The following is a 23760-nucleotide window of genomic DNA, read 5'->3' as shown; positions in this document are numbered from 1 at the left end:
TATATAAAAATATATTGCTTATATATATATATATATATATATATATATATAAAATATATTGCTTATATATATATATGTGAACAGAGGGATAACACATAGATACTATTATTTCAGGAAATATTAAATATATTACATATACAGGATATTTGACGATATAAAGTTGTCGTGTGATATGTAGATTCGACTAAATTGAATAAAAAATTTTTCTACCATTTTGCGAACAACTACGTAAAATTTTAAGTTATTAATTAAAAAAGATTGTCGAATGATCATGCGCGACACGCGATTCGCCGATCTTCTTTAATTTAAGAGACACAGTAGTGTCTTGCATCAAGTGCACGCGCGTATATAAAATTAAGGTTAAAAAAAAAAACATCTGACGTACTTGAATCGCAATAAGATGCACTGGAATTCTAAAATATAATTATTTTAAAATAAATTTATATGTATTTGAATAAACTAGGCATACTATTTCAAACATACAAGTAATAAATAAAAAATAATAAAGATTTACAAAAAAAATAATTAATTAATAACTCAAAATTTTATGTGGTTGTTTGCAAAATAGTAGACAAATTTTTGATTCAGTTTGACTTAATCTACTCATATACGAGGGTTTTATATGTTATTATCAGACATGTATAATATTACATTTATGTGATACATTGTATTATTAGTACTGTAATATTACATCAATTCAAAACGTCTGCATCGCTATTGTCAGTTATGTGAGATTACGTATGGCTGTATTTGGGTATTATCTAAATAGATTTTCGGGAAGCGATCTTTCATCCGCCTAGATAAGCATTATGCACGTCGGTGCGTATGCAGACGCGTCATACAAATGCGTATCGGGCAGCATAGTTAATGGTAGTCGGCGCGAGTGCCACGATGAATATACGGCCGCGGCCCACACACAGGCTGCGAGAGCGGACACTTGCCGCAATTTTATCGTCGGGAAAGAAGCCACTGTACATAAACGATCGGCCGCTCTGCGCACTCGCCGACCTCGTACGCACCTGGCTGCGAACGTTTGACCGTGTGCGACGGTCATCGTAACGTTATTCCTTCCTGAAGAAACCGGGGAGCGGAAGAGGGTGACTAATGCCCAGCCATGAAGCGGGCAGATCGGATTCATTTGCAATTTCCAATTGAATTTCACCGGCAAGCAAGCGGCTCTCTCTGGGAAATGTTGATCGATGCGCGAGCATGTTTTATGTATCCTTACGTTGTTGCAATAGCGATCGCTCATAGAACGATGCAGATTTTAAAATATACGACCCTTTCTCTTTCTCGCCCTCCCTCCTCTCTCTAAAGTTTTATATCACATAAAAATATTGCCTTTCTTAAAAATAATTAAATTTGTTGCGTAATTTTGACCACACAGTCAAAGAAGTAGAATGGCTGAGGAAGTAAAAGCAACTATTCTTAGACGTTATTTATAGTAAGTGGTATGGCAAAAGAGAACGTTTACTTTATTAATTATTCTTTCGCAAAAATGCATAGACCAGGACAGAATGCAGCAAGTACGACACTTTCTCACATCGTCTTATATTACGTGTTACTCCTTCGTAATCTCAGTTTTAGTATAATGACGTAGCGTTGGTTGACTCGCGGAACTAACGAGACAATCGAGCCGCGACGAAGATCGTTTCCGTCCAATCGAATCTTCTATCGTCCCGAAGTCGTTCCTGTCTATGCTTTAGAGAGCGAAATTTCTCTTCATTTCGTGTCGTTGGACGAGAATCGTTTGAAACCTCAAAGAGCAAGGAACGATATTTAGGAGTAATGTATATCGCTTTAAGTGTAATTTTTTCACTGGATAAATTCGGTAATTAAAAATCAGTTATATTCAAAGAGTGCGTTCGGGTCTTTTTGCCTGTTATGAAATATGAATTGTAAGTGTTATCGTTTTGTAACATAATAATAAGTGTAATTACGAAGCAAATATCGATAAATTTTTATACGTTTAAAATTTATCGGTGCTTCGTGATTACACTTATTATTATGTTACAAAACGATAACACTTACAATTCATATTTCATAACAGGCAAAAAGACGCGAACGCACTCTTTGAATATAACTGATTTTTAATTCCCGAATTTACGCGCACCTGTACTCGATTTACCTGAAAATTGCAAACAAGTAACGGCTCGCGGCCCATCACTACATGTCAGCGTGGCTGCAGCTGATCTCCGGCGTTTGATGTACACGAGACCCGCTACAACCGCGTAGACGCCGGCGACCGGAAGCTCGCCACGAGCGCACGTGCGTGCGTGCGTGTGAGACGGCAGTTTCGTCGGTCTCTCGTCTCTGCAGCGTGCACGGACAGCGATTCGGGGAGCTGCTTCTTCCTGTCACATGTCATTACCATAATACGCTCGTTGATTATGACAATTAGTATGATAATTGCAACAAAAATTGCCATTCGCCTTATTTCCGCGGCGAAAGGGATCATTGTCGCGTCTTCGGAGTCTTTTCTTATCTGGCGTAGCTTGTTGCATTCAATTATCTCTTAATTAGGCAGGACTGCATAATGACGCTCGCTTCTTTTTATCTGCGGCGACGGAGCAAACGGAACCGGTGTCTCGTGGATCCTCGATAACATCGTTATTCTGTGCGCGAATACACAGACGTTTTACAGTGTAAAACGCCGAGGATGATACAGATTTAATCTGCGGAGTGTAAATATTAGAGGAAGCCTAGAAAGCAAACTCGGGACATTGTACAGGGTCAATTAAAAATCGTCGCGATACGATTGTCAGAGTGACGTCGTGATGTTTTCTCATTTAGCATAACAGAATCGTTTGAAATTATAATATAATCGTGAAATAACGAAGAGAGATAATCGAGGATTTTTTCGATGGAAATCACCTCAGCCGCGAGACAAATCTAGGGAACAAGGGAACACCTCCGAGGTGCAATCTTCGTTGGAGGTAAAATGTCTTCTAACGCGTTTCGACACACCCGCTTCTTCGGTCGATCCGCCATAGGCGTGAGGAGAGTTCGAGGATACATTCGTTCCACTCGCTGTTTCGCCGCGGCATGATCGAAAACATTGGCGTCCTGAGAATTCTTCCCGAGAATCGCTTAATAACCCACCGCGAGTCCATTCATCTCGCAAATACAAGGTAACGCGGCTGTTTTTAGCTGCTGATCCGCGATTTTTTATTTTTATTTTATTTCTTTTTTATTGAATTTGTGGAAATATACCGTTGTTGAGAAACGAAGATACAAGAAATGCAATTATTGGCGCAAACTGACAGGATTGTCGCACAAACCAGATCACGCGAGGATAGCTCGATTATTAATGTGACGATGATCAGTGTGACGTGTGCGTATGTGTGCATTAGCCGCGAGGCATACGTCATACGTGTCCCCGCATAGTCACGCATAGCTACGAATGGCGGATGCGCTTCGCAGGTCCTCGTAATCCGGACGAATGAGTCGGATGAAAGCAGCCTTCAACGCCAGTGCCGCGACGCGTTACCATTTTTATTTCCCACAGACTCCGCCGGACCCCGAAGAACCGCTCCGGACACGTGCGCAGCCGTGACGCAATCGACAATGACGAGAACGAACCGGAGAGTTAACGACGCTCCAATCGCGCGAAACGTGTGTTACGACAAATTCGCTCGAGTGTCAATCGCGCGATCGTCTTCCTTTGTACCGGTCCGGAGAGAATGAGATGGAGAAAAGCGAGCGCGTTTGTATATATATCGCGTCTCCATGAAAATTATCTAATACTTATTATATGTTAGGAAGTATGCCACACATCGTTTATGTGTGTATTGAAATCAACGTGGCACAATTTCATAGGGAAAAAAATCAAAATAGATATCAGACATTTCATATCTATTAATTAAGAAAAGGAAAATTAATCGTTCGTACACTGTGAGGGAAAAAATATTTAAGAAATAAAAATATTTATTCGATGTGGATACTAGTAACATATTTATTTAAATTTAAATAATCTTGTTTAAATTGAATGAACAATTGTCTTCATGATAAAAGCTAAGCTTTCAAGAAAATGTATATTTTCTTATTTGAAAAATATTTTATATATATTAGTATGAATAAATATGTTATTGGTATTCATCGAATAAATATTTTTTATTTCTTAGATATTTTTTTCTCAATGTGTATTTTCTACGTGTTGTTTTAATGTACACTGCATCTCTGAAATTTGCGAGGCATATTTGTGTTCGAGAAAGAGTCTCGCGTTGGTATCATCGGCGAATTTCAGACGCGCGCGCTTCGATTGTCAAATTTATAACCGCTATTCGATGCAGTTTTTTAATAGTCGTGTAATCTACGGGTAGCAAAGATTACCGGCGGTGCCGCGTCGTAATGCCGCAAAACCGGTGGCTTTATGATTCATTAAAATACCATTTCTTATGCAGCGCACCTAATTACCCGTTGAAAAAATATCATAGCAACATCCTTTCGCTCGCTCTCATCTCCGTCCGTGATGTACTTCTCTTCGTCGTTCCTACCTCGCTCTCATCGCGCGAATCGCTTCGTCCGACCAGCTGGTTCATCGTAATGGTTCATATTATGGTAATGCGAAGCGTTTGAATACCGGCACGGCCAACCGTAAAGCCGTAAACGAGTCTCACGCCGCCTACGAATAACGCGAAAAGCCCGGTAACGTGTTTGATGAACAATACTGACGTATCATTATAAATCATGTCGGCAGCTTTTCAGGAAAATTTTTCTCATCTCTATCGCTGCCGCCGCCACCACTGCCGCCGCGTTAATTCGTCATTGTTACGGGTTGAGAACAGAAATGTTATGCACATTTGTCGAACGTACGCAATGAGTTGAGTATTGCATCTGTTAACGTGTAAAATGTAAATCTCCGCGTAACCCGAATATTCACAACCCCGTATTGCATATTTATTTTCGCGATAAAAGAATTTATTTTCGCGGTCGATCTTTATAAGATTGCATTGTTTCCAAGGTATCTGCAATTAATTCCGGAATGAGAAACGGTAGCGAAGTCGTTTCACACCGGCCCCGATCGGCTTCCAAATACCGATACTCGATCCGCGTTACCTTCTTTCGTCACGCTTGCGAGTAAAAAAGCGCAGCCGCTCCGAAGAGAGAGAGAGAGAGAGAGAGAGAGAGAGAGAGAGAGAGAGAGAGAGAGAGAGAGAGAGAGAGAGAGAGAGAAAGAGAGTGAGAGAGAAAGAGATCCCATAAGGCCATCCACGTACGCGCATCCGCCGGATGAATTTTCGAGGCGCTCGCTCGCAATTACAGCCACCGCACCGCGAGTAATAAAGAACGATGGCTAACTCGTTGCACGATCGACTGCCGAGCATCGCGTTAGTCCCTTTTAGTCACGGTCAACGGAGAGGAAAGTGCGACGGCGTGCCGCCGCGCCAATAAAATCCCTTCGGTGCATAACTTGCAAATTTGCAGCGTTAGCCGAAGATAAACGGTCGTTCGCTTTCGACGTTGTGAAAGTGAGTGGTATAACGTGCGACATTAGGACGACATTCGCCGTTAGGATTGCGTCAATTCTGCTACAGTTTGCAACCTGATTTATCATCAAAAAATAATGATGATGATGAGTATCTCTCACGACGATAAAATCATTAAATGATATCATCTTAATACAAAAAATATCGTATAATAATTACGATTTAGCAGTATCATACACTCAGGGAAAAATGTCTTGGAAATAAAAAGTATCTATTCGCGCGGTGGGTACAATGACACATATATTTAGTTATACTAATATCAAATATTTTTCAAGTAAGAATATATACATTTTAGTTTTTATGAAAGCAATTGTTTAAATGAAAAAATTTAAATTGAAGTATATATATATATATATTAGTATTCACGAAATAAATATTTTTATTTTTTAGACGTTTTTTAGACATTTTATAATTTTATATTTTCTAAAAAAACTGGAAACTAAACTACATTGATTTTACTTCATTTTATATTATAAATGTACGTTGATGACACGCGATTAACGAGTAGAAAGAATGACAAGTGACAAATACGAAGTTTTTGTAAATACACTCGTAGTCTCTCCTTTCCCTGTCTCATGAGAGAAAACCTCGTAACTATTGCTCATTTTATATCTGTAAAGATAGAGAGAGAGAAGACGAGATGGAACGTGAATGAGATACAGGATGAACAGAAGAGTGTGTGGGGGAAGAGGAGGAGAGGAGGAGGCTGAAGAGCGGACTCCGAGAACGAAGAAGACGAGAAGCGACTGCTCGTCGGACTCGATGCGTGGCAGATTCGGTTCTCCAATCTTCGGTCCCGAGTACTTTCAGGTTCGCCCTCTTCGGCCTCTTCAGACGCGGCCGCCGCCGCGCATCGAACTGTCCGTGCAAATTTCAATTTTAACTGCTAATCTGCCAGCTAATAGCCCCCTGCTCCACGTCCTCCTGCTCACCCGTCTCACCTCTCCATCGGTCGATGTCGATTCTTCCTCTAGTGTTGCAAATGTTCCCCTGCCACTTCAGGCTCGAACTTTAGCACCTCGCCCGTCGTTAGCTATTCGCCCGGACTATTCTGGAAATAATTTATCATTATTCCTTTGTCCTACGTTTCCTATTCTTGATCGATATTTCTTCTCCTAAAGTTTGTTTTCATTACTTGTACACTGAGAGAAATTATTCGATAAAAAATTAACAAACGGATATTTCCGATCAAAATACCGATAAATTTTTATATCCTATTAAGATATTCGATTAAATTTAATCGAGTACTTCCGATCATAATGGCATTTCATCAAATAAACTGATAAAAAAATTATAAACCAATATTTCTCATCGGATGTTTCCCGATCGGATACAAAAATTTGTCGGTATTTTGATCGGAAAAATTCGTTAATTTCTTATCGAATAATTTTTCTCAGTGTATAATTATTCTTTTTGTCATCATTCACACACATTTCGGATGCGTGTATCTTTGTGCTGTGATGTTCTCTAGGAAACTGTTTGGCGAATACAAGAAATTTCTCTTTCTCTGTCCCGTCTCTAGCTCTTTGCTCAGTTTTTCATTCGCGTGAAAATCGATTGCACCAGGTATCGATTGAAGGGGCTAATCGCCCATCAATTTTAACCGCTGATCCCATCGTTAAGTGGCTATCCCGCTAGTTTCACGTTCATCTCGTCTTCGCTCTTATCCTCGCGCTCCATTGCTCGGGCCAATCGATATGTATTTGCGTGTAGTTTTCTCTTGCGTACCGAGTCATAATCGTTGAGAGAACTTTGGTGGCCGTTCGCGGGATGTAGGGGACCGAAGTTCACCGCTGGGATAATTATACGTCTAGGGGAGGTCGTACAAATGCTCTCACGACGATTTCGGTGCCGATTATTGGAGGAACGAAAACCGTTGAATCCGGATTTCAACGGATAAATTATACTAAAGTCAGGAAACTCGCGAGACGTTCCTTTGAGATACGTTCAGTGTACTGAATTCTTCTAAGATAAAATTCTCTAATCGTATCTTATAATAGTATTATCATGTGTGCAATAGAGTCAATTAGACAATAAACTCGTTATAAATAAAAAGTACATTAGTCTAATAAACACTTCACTTAGGTCCATTTTATCGCGATTAATTTTTGAGACGGTAACTTTTCAGAACAATATAAAATTCTCGTCTTATGGGTGCATAAATATCTTGTCATTTCTCATCCTGTTAATAACATAAAGATTAATATTGCTCTTTATGAAAGACGTCGGCACTCGTACAATCATCAGTCTCCCAACTTAACATGGATCGAGACTTCCGTTTACGCTCTTCTTTCGTCTTCCTCCTTCTACTTTCTCCTTTTTGTCGTCTCTCTTTTCTTATTCGTAGCTGCAACGATGATTTATTGCAATATTTTGACGTGAGATATATATAGGAGAGATGAATTGACAGGCGACTCTTTATGGCCGAAAGTTTGCCACCCTCTTTGCCAGCAACCCCTCTATACGCAATCGCCGGTTACCCCCATCGTCGCCGTCGGAGTCAGCAAATGCTACGGGCGACTGGTTATTTTTTTTCTCTAATTTGGATATTAATCATGCCATGGACAAGGGACATAAAGTTACTCGAAGAAATGAGAATCGAATTGACTTTTAGAAAAGAAATCCGAGCAATTTTGCATGAAGAGGATATCCTAAATAAACTATGTCGATTTGCGTATTATTATATAATCGCACAGATAAAAATAAATAACTCGCGTTGTTGGCTATATTTACTTCTTGTTGCAAATAACTGTTGCAAGTGTGTAAGATAATTTTAATAAAAATGGAACAGCTCTCGGACTTCTCAAACGTCGAAGTAGGAAGGATAGGTAGAGTGGTTCGCACGTCGATCGACGATCTCTTCCGCTATTTTTCCACCGTGCACGACTTATGCGTCTTACGCGAAGCTGGCGGTACGCGCACGCCTACGCATCTCGTCAGCTAATCGTCCAATAAAACAACGTTTAGCCTGCGTTGCGACGCGGCACGGTGCGTCGGTGTGCGTGCTCGCTGTGCATACCATTCGGTATTCGAGGGAAGTTCGTCGCGCATGGGTCGCAGAGTGCCATTAAGGAATGCATTGCACCTGGACGGTGCATTGTATTCAGGAGAGCCTAGGTATCGTTCGCTCCGTCGGCTAGCTAGATGCACCACTGGGTGCGAGCCAGCGGCGCGTACCCTCATTTACCATTCATAGGAGTGCAGGAATGTGATCGTGGCTATTCATTACACCCACGATGCGCACGCGTACTTACCGTTTAAGTGAGCCATTATTATTGGTACGAGCGTAAAATCATAATTAAAAAGAAAAAGATTAAAACAGGGAGGAAAAGATCGTGTTTGGATTATTCGTGGAAAGTAATTATTTGCGTAGCTGAATTTATACATATTTCAATACATATTTATATTCATACAATTTCGGTTAGGTTTATGAAGTATAATTTGTGTTTGATTCTTTCATACATACACACAAAATTATATCTAGTGATTACATTGTATATCGGTAGAACAAAATAATATTGCAATTTCTAGTTGCAATAACATTTCGAAATACAATTCTTTTTCGTACATCTCTCGTCTCCTTTCGGTTTCTCCTTTGATCTAACCAACATACCATATTGAGAGGTAAAAACTAGCTATTATAATTACATTCCTCTTCCCCGATTGCAGTTTCTGCAAGAAGTATCAGAGGGAAGAATTTTGAGATTCCCTGTGATGCATTCATCGGCCGATGTGTTCGCGACGAAAGTTGAAAAACTGAGACCGGTTGGGCTCGATAAGGCACCGAGTAATTACATTTGTCACGTCCTTACGTTTTAATCAAGCGAAATCGATGAGGAGCGAATGGATGAAAGGACAGGATCACTGCTGCGTGGCCATCGTGATAAGGGGAAAAGGACGATAAGACGAAAGTAGAGCGAAACGGGCACGCGGCCCTACATAACTTTGACTCGTGAAAGATCGGGGGAGACACGAGTGCGCGCCCGGCGCATTATCTTATTCGACATTTTGGAAATTACGGGCCAAATGTGCCCGGCCAACTGTCAGCTCGTAAAGTGGGAAGGAGTCCGCGGGAAAATAGACGGTGAGAGCGAGCGAAAAGGCTGGAGACAAGGGAGCGTTTGTAGGGGACGTGGAGAAAAGCGAAAAGGAAAAAAAAAGTACGGAAAATGACTGCCAACCCGCTACGCTTTGTACTCGATATGTAGATGCACCGGATAAAGAGCCCATTAGTTTTTTTTCGCCTTTGTCGGGAAAATCAATATTTGCATAAAATCACGACCGGCCTTTGAGGACCCGTGACAAATAGGTACAACGATGAATGCGCAAGCTTCCGCCTGCATGCGATGATTTTCACGAAAATGACACGGACGCGTGCGAAACGGTCGTACTTTTCACGGCATATTTAATCTGATTTATTAACGGGGTACATTTTTTGTTTCGTACAAAAAATGCATGTATTGTGTAACATTTGTTGGTCGCCGCGACTAACTTTTTGCATACGCATCAATAGATACCATTTAGTGAGATCGCAGCCTTTGTAAAAAGAACAGGTCGGAAGATTTAATAAGCGTAATTCCTATATGAGAATTTTAACATAATTTGTGATAATTTTTACTTATATACTGGTCAATGGACTTTGTTCCACGACCATAATAACAACATCAATAGATACCCCGTTAGTCCTAATTGTCTTATTACTGATTGTTATCTCTTAGACTTGTGCATGTCTGAAATCCATTTGACAGCTATCACTTTTCTAAAAAATACATATATACATAGTGTTGTATATATGTTTCTCTCAAAATTATATAAATAGTTAATAAAATAACAAAATAATTCGAATTTTATAATGTTTATCATAGAAAACATATTTACGGTATTAGTGTTGCATAAATTTTTGACAAATTATATACATTTTTCTCGGGGTTGAGGAAAAATATGATGCAGAAGGATAATTATTCGCGAGTGGGATCATGATGGCGCGTCGTCTGTGGTCGGATCATTTCGAACAGACGACGTCAATGTAACTCCGCTGGCGCCATTCGTAGTTGGCCTTAAAAAATCTGATTATTATTTTACTCAGAACGTTAGCGATCGCCGGGAATCGTTTATATCTCGACAAGCGCGCGCTTTATATCTCTCGCTTAATGTGAGTGCAGCACGCGAGGTTTAAGGACCAACTATATGCTCGCTTTAGTTGTTTTGTTTCGTATCAAGTCTTGTTCCACAGAACGATTAGTGACTAGTAGGCCGTTTCATCAGAGATGCGAAATCGATGTTATTATTCATTGATAGTAATTTTTTTTTTAAGCAATTTTAAGACAGTGTTATTCACTTTTTTACCTCTGAATTACAAGATACTACATTGATTGTTTAGTTTTCAAAAAATCTTCGAATGTTCACTTTACTGTATATTTTCTCATACCTTTACACGTATGATACGCGAGACACAAGGAAGAATTGCACTTTTAGAACCTAAAGTGACATTAAAAGGGTCACGTATTTAAGAGTTAATTAAATTTAACTCCTCCGTGTATATCACGTTTATTGCCACATCTTAAGCCGTGCCATATCCTTTAAGCGCGATACGTTATAATTTATGGATAATCCGTTGCAATAAAATCCCAACTGCAAAAGGCTCATACCAGAAAACGATAATTTCACTTACGCGGCTACCGTCCACGGCGGGCTCGTAAAACGAAATGCATAAGAAATCGGTTCTTTTACGGCACTCGGCGGACATCGATCGCGTTATATTATCATGCAGAAAGGGAGAGAGAAAGAGAGAAAAAAGAGAAAGAGACCGAGTCTCGCGTTAAATATACTTCGCGGAGATGCGCGGCCCGGTCCTCCTCCTCCACCTTCTCCTCCTCCTCCTCCACCTTCTCCTCCTCCTCCTCCTCCTCTTTCTTCTCCATCGCCGCGCTTTTGCCTCGCTAATGTGGAAACTCGAGGACGTTAAGTGGCTCAACTAGACGACGCCTCTTTGATGTTACCGCACGCCGCGGTGCGTATACACTCGTGCCACGCAACTGCGTAACACTCCGCGTATGATTCCTTCACCCGTCGTAACCGAGTGTATCAGTGATGGATTTAGAGCATCAGGAACCCTAAGGAAATAATATTCAGAGATATTTCTTACAGTGAACTGAGATATGTAGATTACTGGAATTCATAATCATTTATTAATTACAGGCTCTTAAGAGGCTGATAATTGCAAACACGAATTGTACAGTTCTCTTAACGATAAAATTTTTAAAGACAGCATAGTCCACTTACATTAGTAAATCCGCCACTGGTCGGTATTACCGCCAGAACTCGAACCGACAGCCGAGAACGAAGAACGCAACGGCGAAGCCCTGTCCTCTCCTCCCTTCCTGCGAACAAGTCGCACACGCACGCGACCGTGTGCCATTCCTCCGACTCCACTTACCATTTTTTTCCACGAAGCTCGTTACCATGACCAGCAAGAACGTTCAGTGAGGGGTAGCTTCAATAACGCCTCGTTTAATTAACGTCACTTTGTTGTCGATCGTGAAGCGCGCATCCGTTTTGAGAAATGTACAATGATCGCGCCTTTGCCTCTAATTGCAGCTGGGAATTTCTCTCTCGGCCGTGTATATTACATAAATCATTTTAACAAATAAGGTATATACGTTAATATATTATCGATATTAATTGATTCTACCAACATCGAATTGCTCCGCAACTTTAAGCTTTAGCATTGAGTCTTTCATTTTTATTTCATTATTATTTCACAAGTGTGTGTCAACAAGTTAGCATGATGTATTACCTATACTCACGTCGACGTCGCAGAGTGAAGAATTTGCAAGGGATCCTACCGCAGATATCCGGAATTCTGTCTTAGGCGCGAAATTCTCCATTGGCACCTGATTTTCGATAGCTGTCGCGGAGCACGCTTTGTGACGTAGGAATTAATCCTTCCGGCCGTTAAAGTGCAACTCGTTAACTGTGACAGCGGCTGGCAGCTGGATTGAATTGAGGCGCGTGCTATATTACGCTTGATATCGCTGTGAAACTCAACACCGCCGGCTTAGACCTCGACCCCTTAGGTCGCTGCTGTTGCTACCGCTTTGGCTCTATTACCACCAACGAAACAGTATATCTCACCACCGAATACCGGTATTCCATCGGCCGACGACTTTTCTCATTCGTGTCTCACACTGTCATATTTTACATTAATCCCCGAATAAATATAATATTCCTTGAATTCGCGATTGTGTTTTGAAGTATTGTCTATTTTAGCATTACGTGAGATCGAGGACAATATTTTCAGCTGATCTCTCATTAGAATATTCCTCGCTACAACGAACGTTAATTTCTACACTTTCTTAAGTATCGCGTGGGCGACGCGACTTCAACCGCACGAGAGAGAAGCGCGGGAATATTAATTTCACTTGCGATATACATTTCAAGGTTGCCGTTTAAACGATTGAATCGGCTTCGTGTCGTGAACGATTAAGCTGTTTTGTTTGAATAATTTGCTCGCGCTTCACGGTTCTCGCGACATACTGCGTGTGCACTTGAGGTATTAGCAGCAGATGATGACAACATTAGATTCGCGCGTTATCCGCTGCTCAGAACAAAATTGAGAGATTATGTAAGAACGGCGCGCCTCGTGTCGTCTCCGATCGCTCTCACGCCTTTACGCGCGTGCCGAGCGCAAACCGCGCGCGCACCCACGCAACCGCGCGCGCTTACAATTACCTTAATCCGGTGAATATTCCGTCAGATAAAAGGGCCGCAGAAAGGAGATCGCCGGTAGGGAGAGAGGGAACGAGCGTCGGACAATTGGCAAATCGCGAGACCGGGGAAGACCGAGGCAAGAGGTCACTTTACGCTCGCGTCCGCGAAACATTACGAATGCCAAGAATGCGCCCCTACTCATTATACAGTCCGCCAGATAGAGCTTGTTTTTCGCCGGATAGAAGTGGCGGCGACGATTATGAGGCATGTCCGAGAGAAAGAGCGGCGCTATTACGCATCGCTGAAATTTACATTAATCACGCGATGCGCTGAGTGCTGATGCTCGACAGATCGCAGCTTCTTCTTTGCCGCAACGTTCGTTCAACATTTACGTCAATTAAACGGCGACTTAATTTTCCGCTTGCAACTTTGAATTCCGGAGTCACTTTTCTAAATTGTTGGCGAACTCTAAATTCTACACGTAGAAAAATCGTGGCCGAGATATAGAAGCCGTCGATGCCGCGTCGATTCGCGCAAGGCCGCGCTTTATTTAGGAGCGGTTAATTACGAATTTACAAGAGCTACCTCACGTTTGATCATGCCGTCCATCGCGCGCCGCGCCTCTCTGGCCACGCGGAGGGAACGCATTATCTTGGCAGTGAGATAATTTCTGTAATCATAAAATGGTAAGTAGATCATCGCGTGCCGCGCTCGCAATATGCCGCTGTTGCAGTTTGAAGCGCGGCATCCTCTACCGTTGCGCGCGAGCCACGGTAAACGAGCGTGTCGAAGGCTTCATACCGTCCGGCGTCTGTGCTACGCCACTGCGTCGCCGATCTACTTTGTGCGATATAATACCGCGTTATCCCGGAGGTGCAGCCATAACGTCACTCTCCCGAATTTGTCCGGAGACCGGCCTTGATCCGCTAATTACCACAAAAGAACCCGCTTATTTTGTAATCGCGCTCCCTCACATGCGTAATGCCGGGGAAAATTACCGCGGAGCCGCGCTCGCCTCTTCGTGGCCTCTCGACGACGACGCCGTCGTCGTCACGCGTGCTCGGCATCGCGCGAGTGCATGACCGGCTACGTCGGGAATTGAGAGTTCCGTTTCCTTTAATGCGAAACTTCCGCAAAGCCGAGGATAATCCGCCGTTCTGGACCGACGGCCAAGAAGCGATTGGTCGTACGAACCAAGGTGGCGGAAATAGCGAATAAACATTTCGTTGCACCTTCGTGATGGTATCGTAATTATTTTAATTTAGACTCTATATTTGAGATCGGTGATTTATGTAATAACTTGATTACACATATAGTAATTTCACATATGTGTTATCACTTAACAAAATAACTTATATTTAGTCTCGCGATTCTCCGCATAGATGTTGCTAAGCTTGGGAGGCTTGTTCACTTTTCTGAATTGCATATAGTTAATTCTGCACTATAGTAATTCACAATTCTGATTTTATCGAGTTCAGTTTTAATTCTGAAAGCATTTAAGACGAGCCTTGCGTTTTCCTCCCGCTTCAACTGTTCTTAATCCGCCGTGACGTCAATAATCCTTGCAAATCGCTCCCGCATCCAGACCGAAACGCTCGCTGAAACATCTCCTGAGATCAAACGGAGATAAAAGTCTGACGGAGGTAAATAAAGGAGGCACCTCCACCCTCGCAATTGACGGAACGACCTCGTTTATCGTCCCTCCGCGTAAACCGTGCTGTATGTTAAGAGCGAAGCGTCCCGGGATATTTTTGAGCGTGTGGAAGGGTGGCTGGACGCGTCTCGGAACGGGAGGTGGACCATCCGGAAAATAGAAGTCGGAGGTGTCCGAAAAGGGCCCTGAGATTGCGAGAGACGGCACAGGGCATCCACGGGTCGGCTCCCTTTGATCCACCGATATGTATACTACCGCGCCGTCTCACAAAACCGAAATCTCATTATTTTTCTCGTGGCTTGAAAACTCGTACCTGATGTTTTTCCGACCGCGGCGTTCTCGATTTCACGCCCGTGGCGCCGTATAGATTAATCGTTTCCCGAAATAACACCCACGAGCTTTAGTCTGGAATAAGAGCTATTGAACGATCTCTGCGGTGTGACTATCCTAAATTCATATTCGAAATCCCTAGTCTCTTCACCCCTGGAGCCTTTTGGATAGTAGAATTAGTCTTTTCTTGAGATAATTAAAAATAATATCGAATGTGTAGCATTGAGTGTTGGTGAAACTGACGATTACAAATTAATCTTTGCAATAAAAAACGCGACATATTCGCGAGAATGTATATTTCGTATATTTACTCGTTAATAGTTGACAGTAGGCCTCAACTATGAGTAATTAAACAATTACTGAAATTATTGAACCCAATTATTAAACTAGAATAATCTTTAATTTTACGTATGTTGATATTTGTAACAAAGGTATGTTGATATTTATAACAAAAGTTTATTTAGATATGTTTTTGCGAGATTTCCCAGAAATTCTCTATATAGAAATTAGCACGTGTTGCGTTTCATTTTGTCATACAAATACGTTCCTTCGAACTTATAAGAGATATCCTTTCATTAGCAACTCACGCGTCGTGACAAACTACGAAAAGTCCCGTCACAGAGACAAACAGAATAGTCAAATATGCAGTTCAGTATTGCCTAAGTCAACAAAAAATGTTGACCTGGCTGCATCAAAGCCGAGCACATCCTACGACTAATAGACCGAACCAAAATTTACGCAACAAACAACTGACGTGACAAATAAATATTGTAAATAGGCGGTGACTATATTGATTACGAATGTCGATAATAAAGCTGTAAAATTTTCTCGACAAACCTCGCTCAGTTGGTGCTCGGTTCGCGCGCAATGTCTAATTTTTTTTGTAAATTTCGACCTCTTGTGAAGGGTTCGGCTTGAACCTGTCAGAGGGCAGAGGTAGAAAGAGAAAGAGAGGAAGAGTAAGAAAAAACGATCTCTTATTCGGCGAAAATAGCAAGCCAGTAAAGTTCAGTCCGGCTCTCAGGAACTTCTCCGCGCGAGAAGTGCCGGGAACAATTGCGCCCGAGTTCGCTCCGAGTTTCCATGGGTACGTGAAGAATTTAAAAAGTACCATTGCGCACACACTGAAGCAAAATTAGCTCGTCTGAGTATGGAGAGAATCCATTGAATTTCAGACACTGTGACACGGCGAGTGATGCCGAGAAGTGTTTTCGTTTTTATATATCGCAAGTTATGGATTTCGTAATATTGGGATAAACACGCGCATTACGAAAGGCTTGACCCGTGTCACAGCTAGCCCACTTTATTGCACGCTGTCGTGGGTTTGAATAGAAAAGAACTTATATAGCGCACCTGGTCTTTCAAAGGCTCTCTATTGCGTACATGCTTAGGGATGGTTAAAATGTTCGCGTGTAGAAAAGTATTTTTTTCCATTTTCTGGAGCTCGAACACTCGACTGGGATCAAACCCTCTAATTTTGACCGTAATGGCTCGTCCTTACTGTTACTGGAGGGTGGACCCTTGCCGAGGACTCTACTAAAGAAACTGGTAGGGGGTATGAAGGGTCTCACGCGGCGAGCTCGAGATAAGTCTCAAATGTCAGTCGTGTTCCTTTTTTGTGATTTTAAAGAATCGACATCACCGTAACGGTACGTAACATAAACGGAGAGAATGTATTTCGAGAATGGGTATATTTTGACTGGTAGATACTATACTATACAATACTATACAAATTGTGTTAGTGCAGTATTCTTGCGAAATGCAAATTTGCAATCAGTACTTTCGAGATACGCAGTCGCAACATATTGATATCAGTTTATTCTGAAATATAAATAAATTTACGCATTAAAACTGAAATGTGTGTATATAATTTATACACATATATATATAAAATATACAATATATTATATATTTTTTATTGAGAGAGAGAGAGAGAAAATATGTGAATTATATATCAATTTGCACAAATTTATATTTCTCTTATAAAGTATACTTATGTATGCTTATATAGTAATGTTATTTAAATGCATTGGATTTTTCAAAAAAAATTGCAATTTGTTAGAGGTTACTAAAAATTAGCAGCTTTCATTCTGAAAGAAGTCAGTCCGTGTAATAGGGATCAGGTAGACAGTTCACCTGTGCCAGTGATGAATCAGCGGTGAAGGTCAACCCTTCTTCGTCGTAAAGTGCACATTACCGGGCAGGTAGCTATCTATTTCCATATAGGTACGCTCTCTTCTATTGAATGTGAGGAAGGGGAAGCTTGACACCTGTCGTCAGTAGCCAGCCCATGCAAATACCTGTGCGCAATGAATAAAAAAAGAGGGTTCATAGCATAGGGGAAAGGGTTCGCCACTTTATTCAGATTAGGGGCCCGCCTATGATATTTGAATGCGACCCCTTAGTAATGCCACTTGATCCTCTTGATTTTACACGGCAAGTGTTTTCACCCTTCATCGCCAGACGTAACTCCACCCATAGGGAGATCCTTCCATCCCGAAATGGGAACGTGTACACACGCCACGGACGGGACGTTTTAATAATTCATATTAACAATTGAAGACAGTGTGCCGGCGCGACGTCGCGAGATAGCTGCATCGGGACGACATTGTCGCGACATTACAGGCGTATCTCGAGTATGACTCTCTTCTTGAAGTGGCTCTCGCGAGCTTGCTCGGTTACGTCGACGGGGAGAATCGTGAGAATGCGGACGACTTTCAGCGTCTCTCGCGAAGTGTTATCAATTATAATCACGGGACGTTTCGAGTACGTATCGCGCACGGATCTCTTTCGGAGAAATTTATTTGCACGCACTTATAATAGCTGGCTATTAGAATCAGAGCGCGTACATATTATTCGCGCCTCTCTCGTGACTTCGTGTCGGTAGGGGCGTCATTAAAATCAATACCGGTTCGCTCTCTCCTCTCCGTTTCCTTCTCTCTTCTTTCCCTCGCTATCGTCGTCTCTGTTCCCTTATCATTTCCGTCTTCGTCGCGCCACAGGCGCGAGGGTGGCGGAACCGCGGTAGGGGTTGCCCCTTCCTATGTATCCGGTCTGGCATGCGAGGCGAAGGACGAGGCATTGGTGGGGACCAGGACGAAGAAATGAGAGAGCCGGCAGGAGAGAAAAAGCACGAGGAGAGAGAGAAGACGAAAGTTCGGGGTGCGCGGCGAAGGGGTGGTTGGCACGATAAGAGGAAGGCTGCGTTTGTGATGTGAGGTACGCGGTACACGCGATAAGGAGTGGGGGATGGCGTTCCCATGGCCAATAAGAACCTCTTTAAAGCGCCCTTTTTGCGCGCAGGACTGCGCATGCCGGATTCAAATCTGGGCGAGCTAGGTATCGAGTAGAAGTAGGGGTGGAAGCGGAGTGACGATAGTGTGTGGTGGTGCAGGCGGCGGTGGGGTAGTGGCGGTGGTGGTGGAGGATGTCGGCTGTATGGAAATATGATAGCGTGATAAGAAAAAGAAGAAAAGTACTGACGCTTATGTGTGTGCAGCACGAAGGGGATAGCGTGGGTGGGGAGAGTGCTACGGTTCGCGCGACCAATAAAAGGGCCAGTTTAAAGCGCCTTATTTTTTGCACCGGCACTGCGCATGCTGAATTCAAATCTTGGGAGTGGTGAGGCTGGATGGATTTGTATGGAAATATGATAGCTAAGAGGTGCCCGAATCGACATGGCGGCCGATAGGAGGTTTTATGGAGACCCAACTATTCCCGTCGATATTTATTACACAATATATTTTTATATCGTTTATGTGTGTGATGTTACCATCAATATTTTGAGATGGATGACAGGTCATGTCAAGTAGCAATTAGTTTGGCACTAAATTATTACAAAGTTGATGCAATGTAATTTATCATATTTGATAAAATATTGTAAATAAGCATTAGGTTATATCTCAAATAGTCAGCATTATTACTTTTTCAAACATTCTGACAATTTGTAGGACGATAATCATAAAATTCAAGACAATAACTTTGAATCATACGGTTCGTGATGTATTACTTAGGTATGTCTTTCTGGCAAAGATGTATCTTAAGTCGATACAATAATCACATTATTTGGCAGATTGCCCTTACTAGCGATTTAAACCTTTAACCCACCTACTGCCATTTCATCGACATCATACGACCATAATACAAGTCCCTAATCCTCAGGTATATTTTCAAGATCTCGGGAGAAAAAATCTCAATTTGTTTATCAAAATCTCATTAATAGAAGCTAGTCATCTTAATACTTTCCTAAATACTTTCCTTAATACTTTACTTTAACTTAAAATATTGAGTAGTTGAGAAGTTATGGTTGAGAGATTGAGGGGCAAATTAACATCACATGTATAGTCATACACACAAACTCTACAATTCCATAAATGAGGTATAAATGAGGTGTAAATGAGGTATAAATAAAATAACACACAAATATTATGTCACATATCTATAGATATATTTGTAGAAAAAAGAAATAACGTCAGTCTATAGAGATATTAAGTATTATTTTGTTTCAAACATTCTAACAATTCATACTTGCGATCAAGCGGATAGTCCCAATAGTCGATTGTGGCTGTAGGAGTTCATGTGGGTGGTCCGGCGTGAGAGGCTTTCTTGCGATTACTCCGCTAACTAAGTCTATCTACCTACGTCTGTGTCAACCGTACTATATCCTATACTGTGCGGTTGTACGTCCTGTATGACCACGTGGTACTCCCAAGGTAGTTAAAGTAATCGTCCAAAGTATGGTGCGCGTTTTCACATGAGACTGCACCCGGGACATTTTGATTGCCCTCTGCAGTGAACATTTATTGATTGGCATGTTGCTCGCGAGTAGTGAAGGTTCTTGATAATCCAGCGGGTATGCTCAGTCTCGGTCGGTTCGTATTAAAGAAAACCGCGAAGAAGCATGCGAATCGAACCGGTCCGACGCAACTCGCACCGGATTGGCCGGCTGCGGAATCGAGCCGGGTTTAATTCTTAAGCATCGGTCACGGAACGGGTCCTTAAGTATCAAGGTCTAATCGTCATCATCTTCGCGGGGTAGGGTAGGTAGCGCGGTGATTGGACGCGAGCATTGCATATGCAAATCCGCTCGTCTACTCTCTCGTTCTCTTTCTCTCCTTGGCCTCGCGATAGCGACCGATGCACACCAGGTGAAAAAGGTGCACTCTCGCGCTCGCGTTCGCGCGAGTTCCGCGGCCGGAGAACTCGCCTCTATCTTGCCGGGCGGAGCCGCGCGTGATCCGCGTTTTCCTGCGATTGGAAGGAGTGTTCCCCACCGACGCTTTTGCTGCCCCACCAGAACTGCCGTCCCCAGGTTGTGCCGACTGCCGGCCACGCTTTTCGCTCCACGCGTTTCTCTCCTCGTCCCACTCGGGGCCGTAGATATTCTTCTTCTTTGTCTCGCCCGCAGTTTCTCCTCTTTCTGCCAGGAGACCTAACGACTCCCCCACCTCAGGTTACTCCGGTTCGCATACGCGGCCGCGTTTGCCGTGGCCGGTAGGCGGCCAGGCGGGTGTACATGAGTCCTCTAGTGTAGCTGCACACATGCACGCGACAGCATCTGACCGCCGTACCACCAGCCGCCGCAGCCGCAGCAACCGTAGCTACCGCCGTCGTAGCTCGTCGCGTGAACTCTCATCCAAGCGTGCCTGCGATCACGCCGTACGAGGGAGGCGCGTCGACAGGTTGAACCTGACTCATCCGTCGGCAGGTCGTAATAGTTGCTGGCGTCGGCGCTTTCTACCTGCGTTGCCATCGGCTGTCTCGGCACGTTGCGTCGTGACGGATCGGCGCTGATCGTCACGTGTTATTCACAATGACGTGACGTCCTTACCAGGGAAATACGGCGGCAGAAAGTAGTGAACCGGTGTAGTGACTCCTGACTCGCTAGTAGAATTCGCGATCATTCATGTTGACGAGGTAGTGCTTGTTGATGACTTCGTCAGCCGGTGATTCTATCTCCGGCGCATCAATGACAGTCGCAAATGACGTAGGCGCAAAGACTGCTTGTCGTTCCCAGTGTTTGAAGAGAGTGCGTATCATCGGGAAAGACAACTCGGTTAGACTCCAACCAGGCGGACTGACAGTTCGCGCCGGTGACAGCTGCACCGGTGTTCACGTGTTTTACGGCCGATGCTTTAGAGTCGCCAGGCGGGAGCGCTGTTTTGGCCGAGAAACTGGAGTTGTCAGGATGAATTTGTGATGAAGGTGGAGTTACTCGCCCATAATTAGCAACGACGCTCAAATCTCTGGTGTTTCACGCGGTAGACAAATCGTGTATTGGTTAGTTACGTCTTAAACTGGAATACTCACACCACCACCATACTGAAAGAACGTGTACGTGACTGTGAGCATCCTTAATGGGTGTATTGAGTTCTCAAGTGGACTGTGTTATCGAAGAATCAGAGACATTGTTTAAATTTGACGCGGACATAGGAAAATCTTGTTGACTATCATCCGCTGAATGTCGCAAAGCACGGTCTTCGCACCAAGGACCAGCAATTGGAACTACGGATGTCCTCCACTTTGTTGGTCGATCAAATCGCACCTGGAGGCAACATCTTCAAACTATATCTCGTCTTTTACATATTTTCATGTACATGAACAAGCGATGATAATCGACGTAGGACATTAAATCATCAGTGAACAGTCTTCTGCCGTGTAAACTGGCGCGATCCTTTGTCGAAAGTAGAATTCAGCAGGTGACCACGTTGGATCTCGCGGCGTTGGCTGCCTACGGGGGCGTTTCGGGACCCAGGGTCGCGGTGGCGGGCACCGGGGTCCTCGCGCTACCCGGCCTGATACCCGACAAGGGTTTATCATCGCCCGGAGGCCAGTCGAAAACGAAGTCCGCAGGGCTGGCGGGTCTCGACAGTGAGGCGGTGCGCCGGTGGGTCGCGGAGGCCGCGCGTACCGTCCGGCCGATTCCGCCTCCGGTGATAGTACCCGCGAGCTCTCCACAGCAGCATCAGCAGCAACAACATCATCACCATCGCCAACAGCAGCAGCAGCAGCAGCAGCAGCATCACCATCATCATTCCGCCCACAGACAGCGTCAGGAGGCCAGTCCACCGTCGGTAGGACTCTCTCCCTTCGTTCTGTCAGCATCAATGACGCAGACCCCCAGTATGCATTTGCTTGAGAATAACAACTTGGTCGAGGTTGTCATGGCCCAGCAGCAGCAACAGCAACAGTCCCAGCAGTCGTTGCAAAAGCAGAAGCAAACAAGCCCCACGAACAATAATACCATCGAGCCTTGGCGACCGAATCAGGGCGGGCATCAGTGGTGGAGCCCGCTCAGTAGTGTTCATCAGGAACAGCAGCAACAAATATCCTCCATTGCACAGGTGTCCCAGCCGCAAAGTTTGGTGATTGGATCGGTGTGTGGCCAGGTGCAGAGGCATCAGTCGCAAGTGCAATCGGAGATCGATCAACCGCTCGACTTCTCCGTTGGCTCCCTCCAGCAGCAAAGGCTGCACTCGCGCGTGAGGACTATGCACGAGAGACTTCAGGTTAGGACGCACGACAACAACAATGGCACGGCGAGCGGCCAGAAAATCATCAGGGGAGACGTAAGCAGGCGAAGTTACAGTCCCAGTGAAGCTAGCACCAGCAGCAGCGAAGACGAGGGTGTCTCTACCGGCGGCAGCCCTTCGGGGCCTCTTCGGGGCGCCTCAGGTGAGAGTCGAGAAAATTACACATTATGTCGGAGTCTGGGAAATATTCAGAGTCGCCATGATTTGCTAATTCACAATTGCAAGAATATCAACTGGGAATTTATTTGATTGAATCGATATTACACTAACTGTAGACAATAGTTGACAGAGTCCTCAGTGCTTGTGGTCGCACAGACATTATGCAATTTTCGCCAAAATTTCGAGCATTTTGTTCGAATGCGAACATTGAAGTTGAGTGATGCGTAAGTCGCAATGATCTAATCTCGTCGAGAGAACATAAATTAAACCAGCGCGTTATCATTTATCTAAAGCGTTAATGCCATTATTAAGAATAACAGACACAGCAACAAGCAAAATATGAAAGTACGGATGTATAAGCATTTATATATACTATATATCTTCCTATCTTAATTTTTCGATCGACTGAATTTACCGAGGATATGCACAAAACATTCACTACTACCTAGTATCCCAAACATTGAACACTTATCAATAATTAAAATTATTTGTTTAATTTTATACGCGTCAATGATTAAGAGCAACAAACGTTGAGCATTTTGTGAGAAACGTTATATTCGTCAGTTGTCAGCGCAGTCTACCGTCACATTCTCGACGCCCCCGTGTTGCATTGTTGTTCTCCACGGTTGCATCGTGGCATTGTATAGGGTCGTGTGTCCCCTAATCGCGAGAAACGATTTATCCCAAATGGCTGGGTTTTACATTTACGCATCTGCCAAACTACATGCTATCGTAAGGTCAGGATAAACTTACGTTTGTGCGTTGAATTTGTCTTAAAAGAAAATCTCAGATCTTAGCCGACTGTGCATTTCATCCTTAACAATATTGTTGCAACTCTCTCTCTCTCTCTCTCTCTCTCTCTCTCTCTCTCTCTCTCTCTCTCTCT

The 23760-nt window shown here is 43.4% G+C and overlaps 1 protein-coding gene across 3 annotated transcripts in view; it reads left to right on the top strand.

Moving 5' to 3' along the window:
• Positions 1 to 20675: 20675 nt before the first annotated feature.
• Positions 20676 to 23760, top strand: part of LOC116850923 (POU domain protein 2-like) — a 138723-nt gene continuing 135638 nt past the window's right edge. The window contains exon 1 of one of the 3 annotated variants that reach the window (XM_032829784.1): positions 20676 to 22857. In XM_032829784.1, coding sequence (XP_032685675.1) covers positions 22290 to 22857 — 568 coding nt within the window. In that variant the 5' untranslated portion in view covers positions 20676 to 22289. The remainder of the gene's footprint in view (positions 22858 to 23760) is intronic. The other 2 variants (XM_032829783.1, XM_032829785.1) reach the window with 2 other exon arrangements.

This window comes from Odontomachus brunneus, unplaced genomic scaffold (assembly GCF_010583005.1).
Source record: "Odontomachus brunneus isolate Ranch 3 - 2012 unplaced genomic scaffold, Obru_v1 Obru_scaffold_160, whole genome shotgun sequence".
NCBI classification, from domain to species: Eukaryota; Metazoa; Arthropoda; class Insecta; order Hymenoptera; family Formicidae; genus Odontomachus; species Odontomachus brunneus.
Note: the sequence above shows the minus strand (reverse complement) of the source record. Positions and strands in the feature narration are given on the sequence as shown.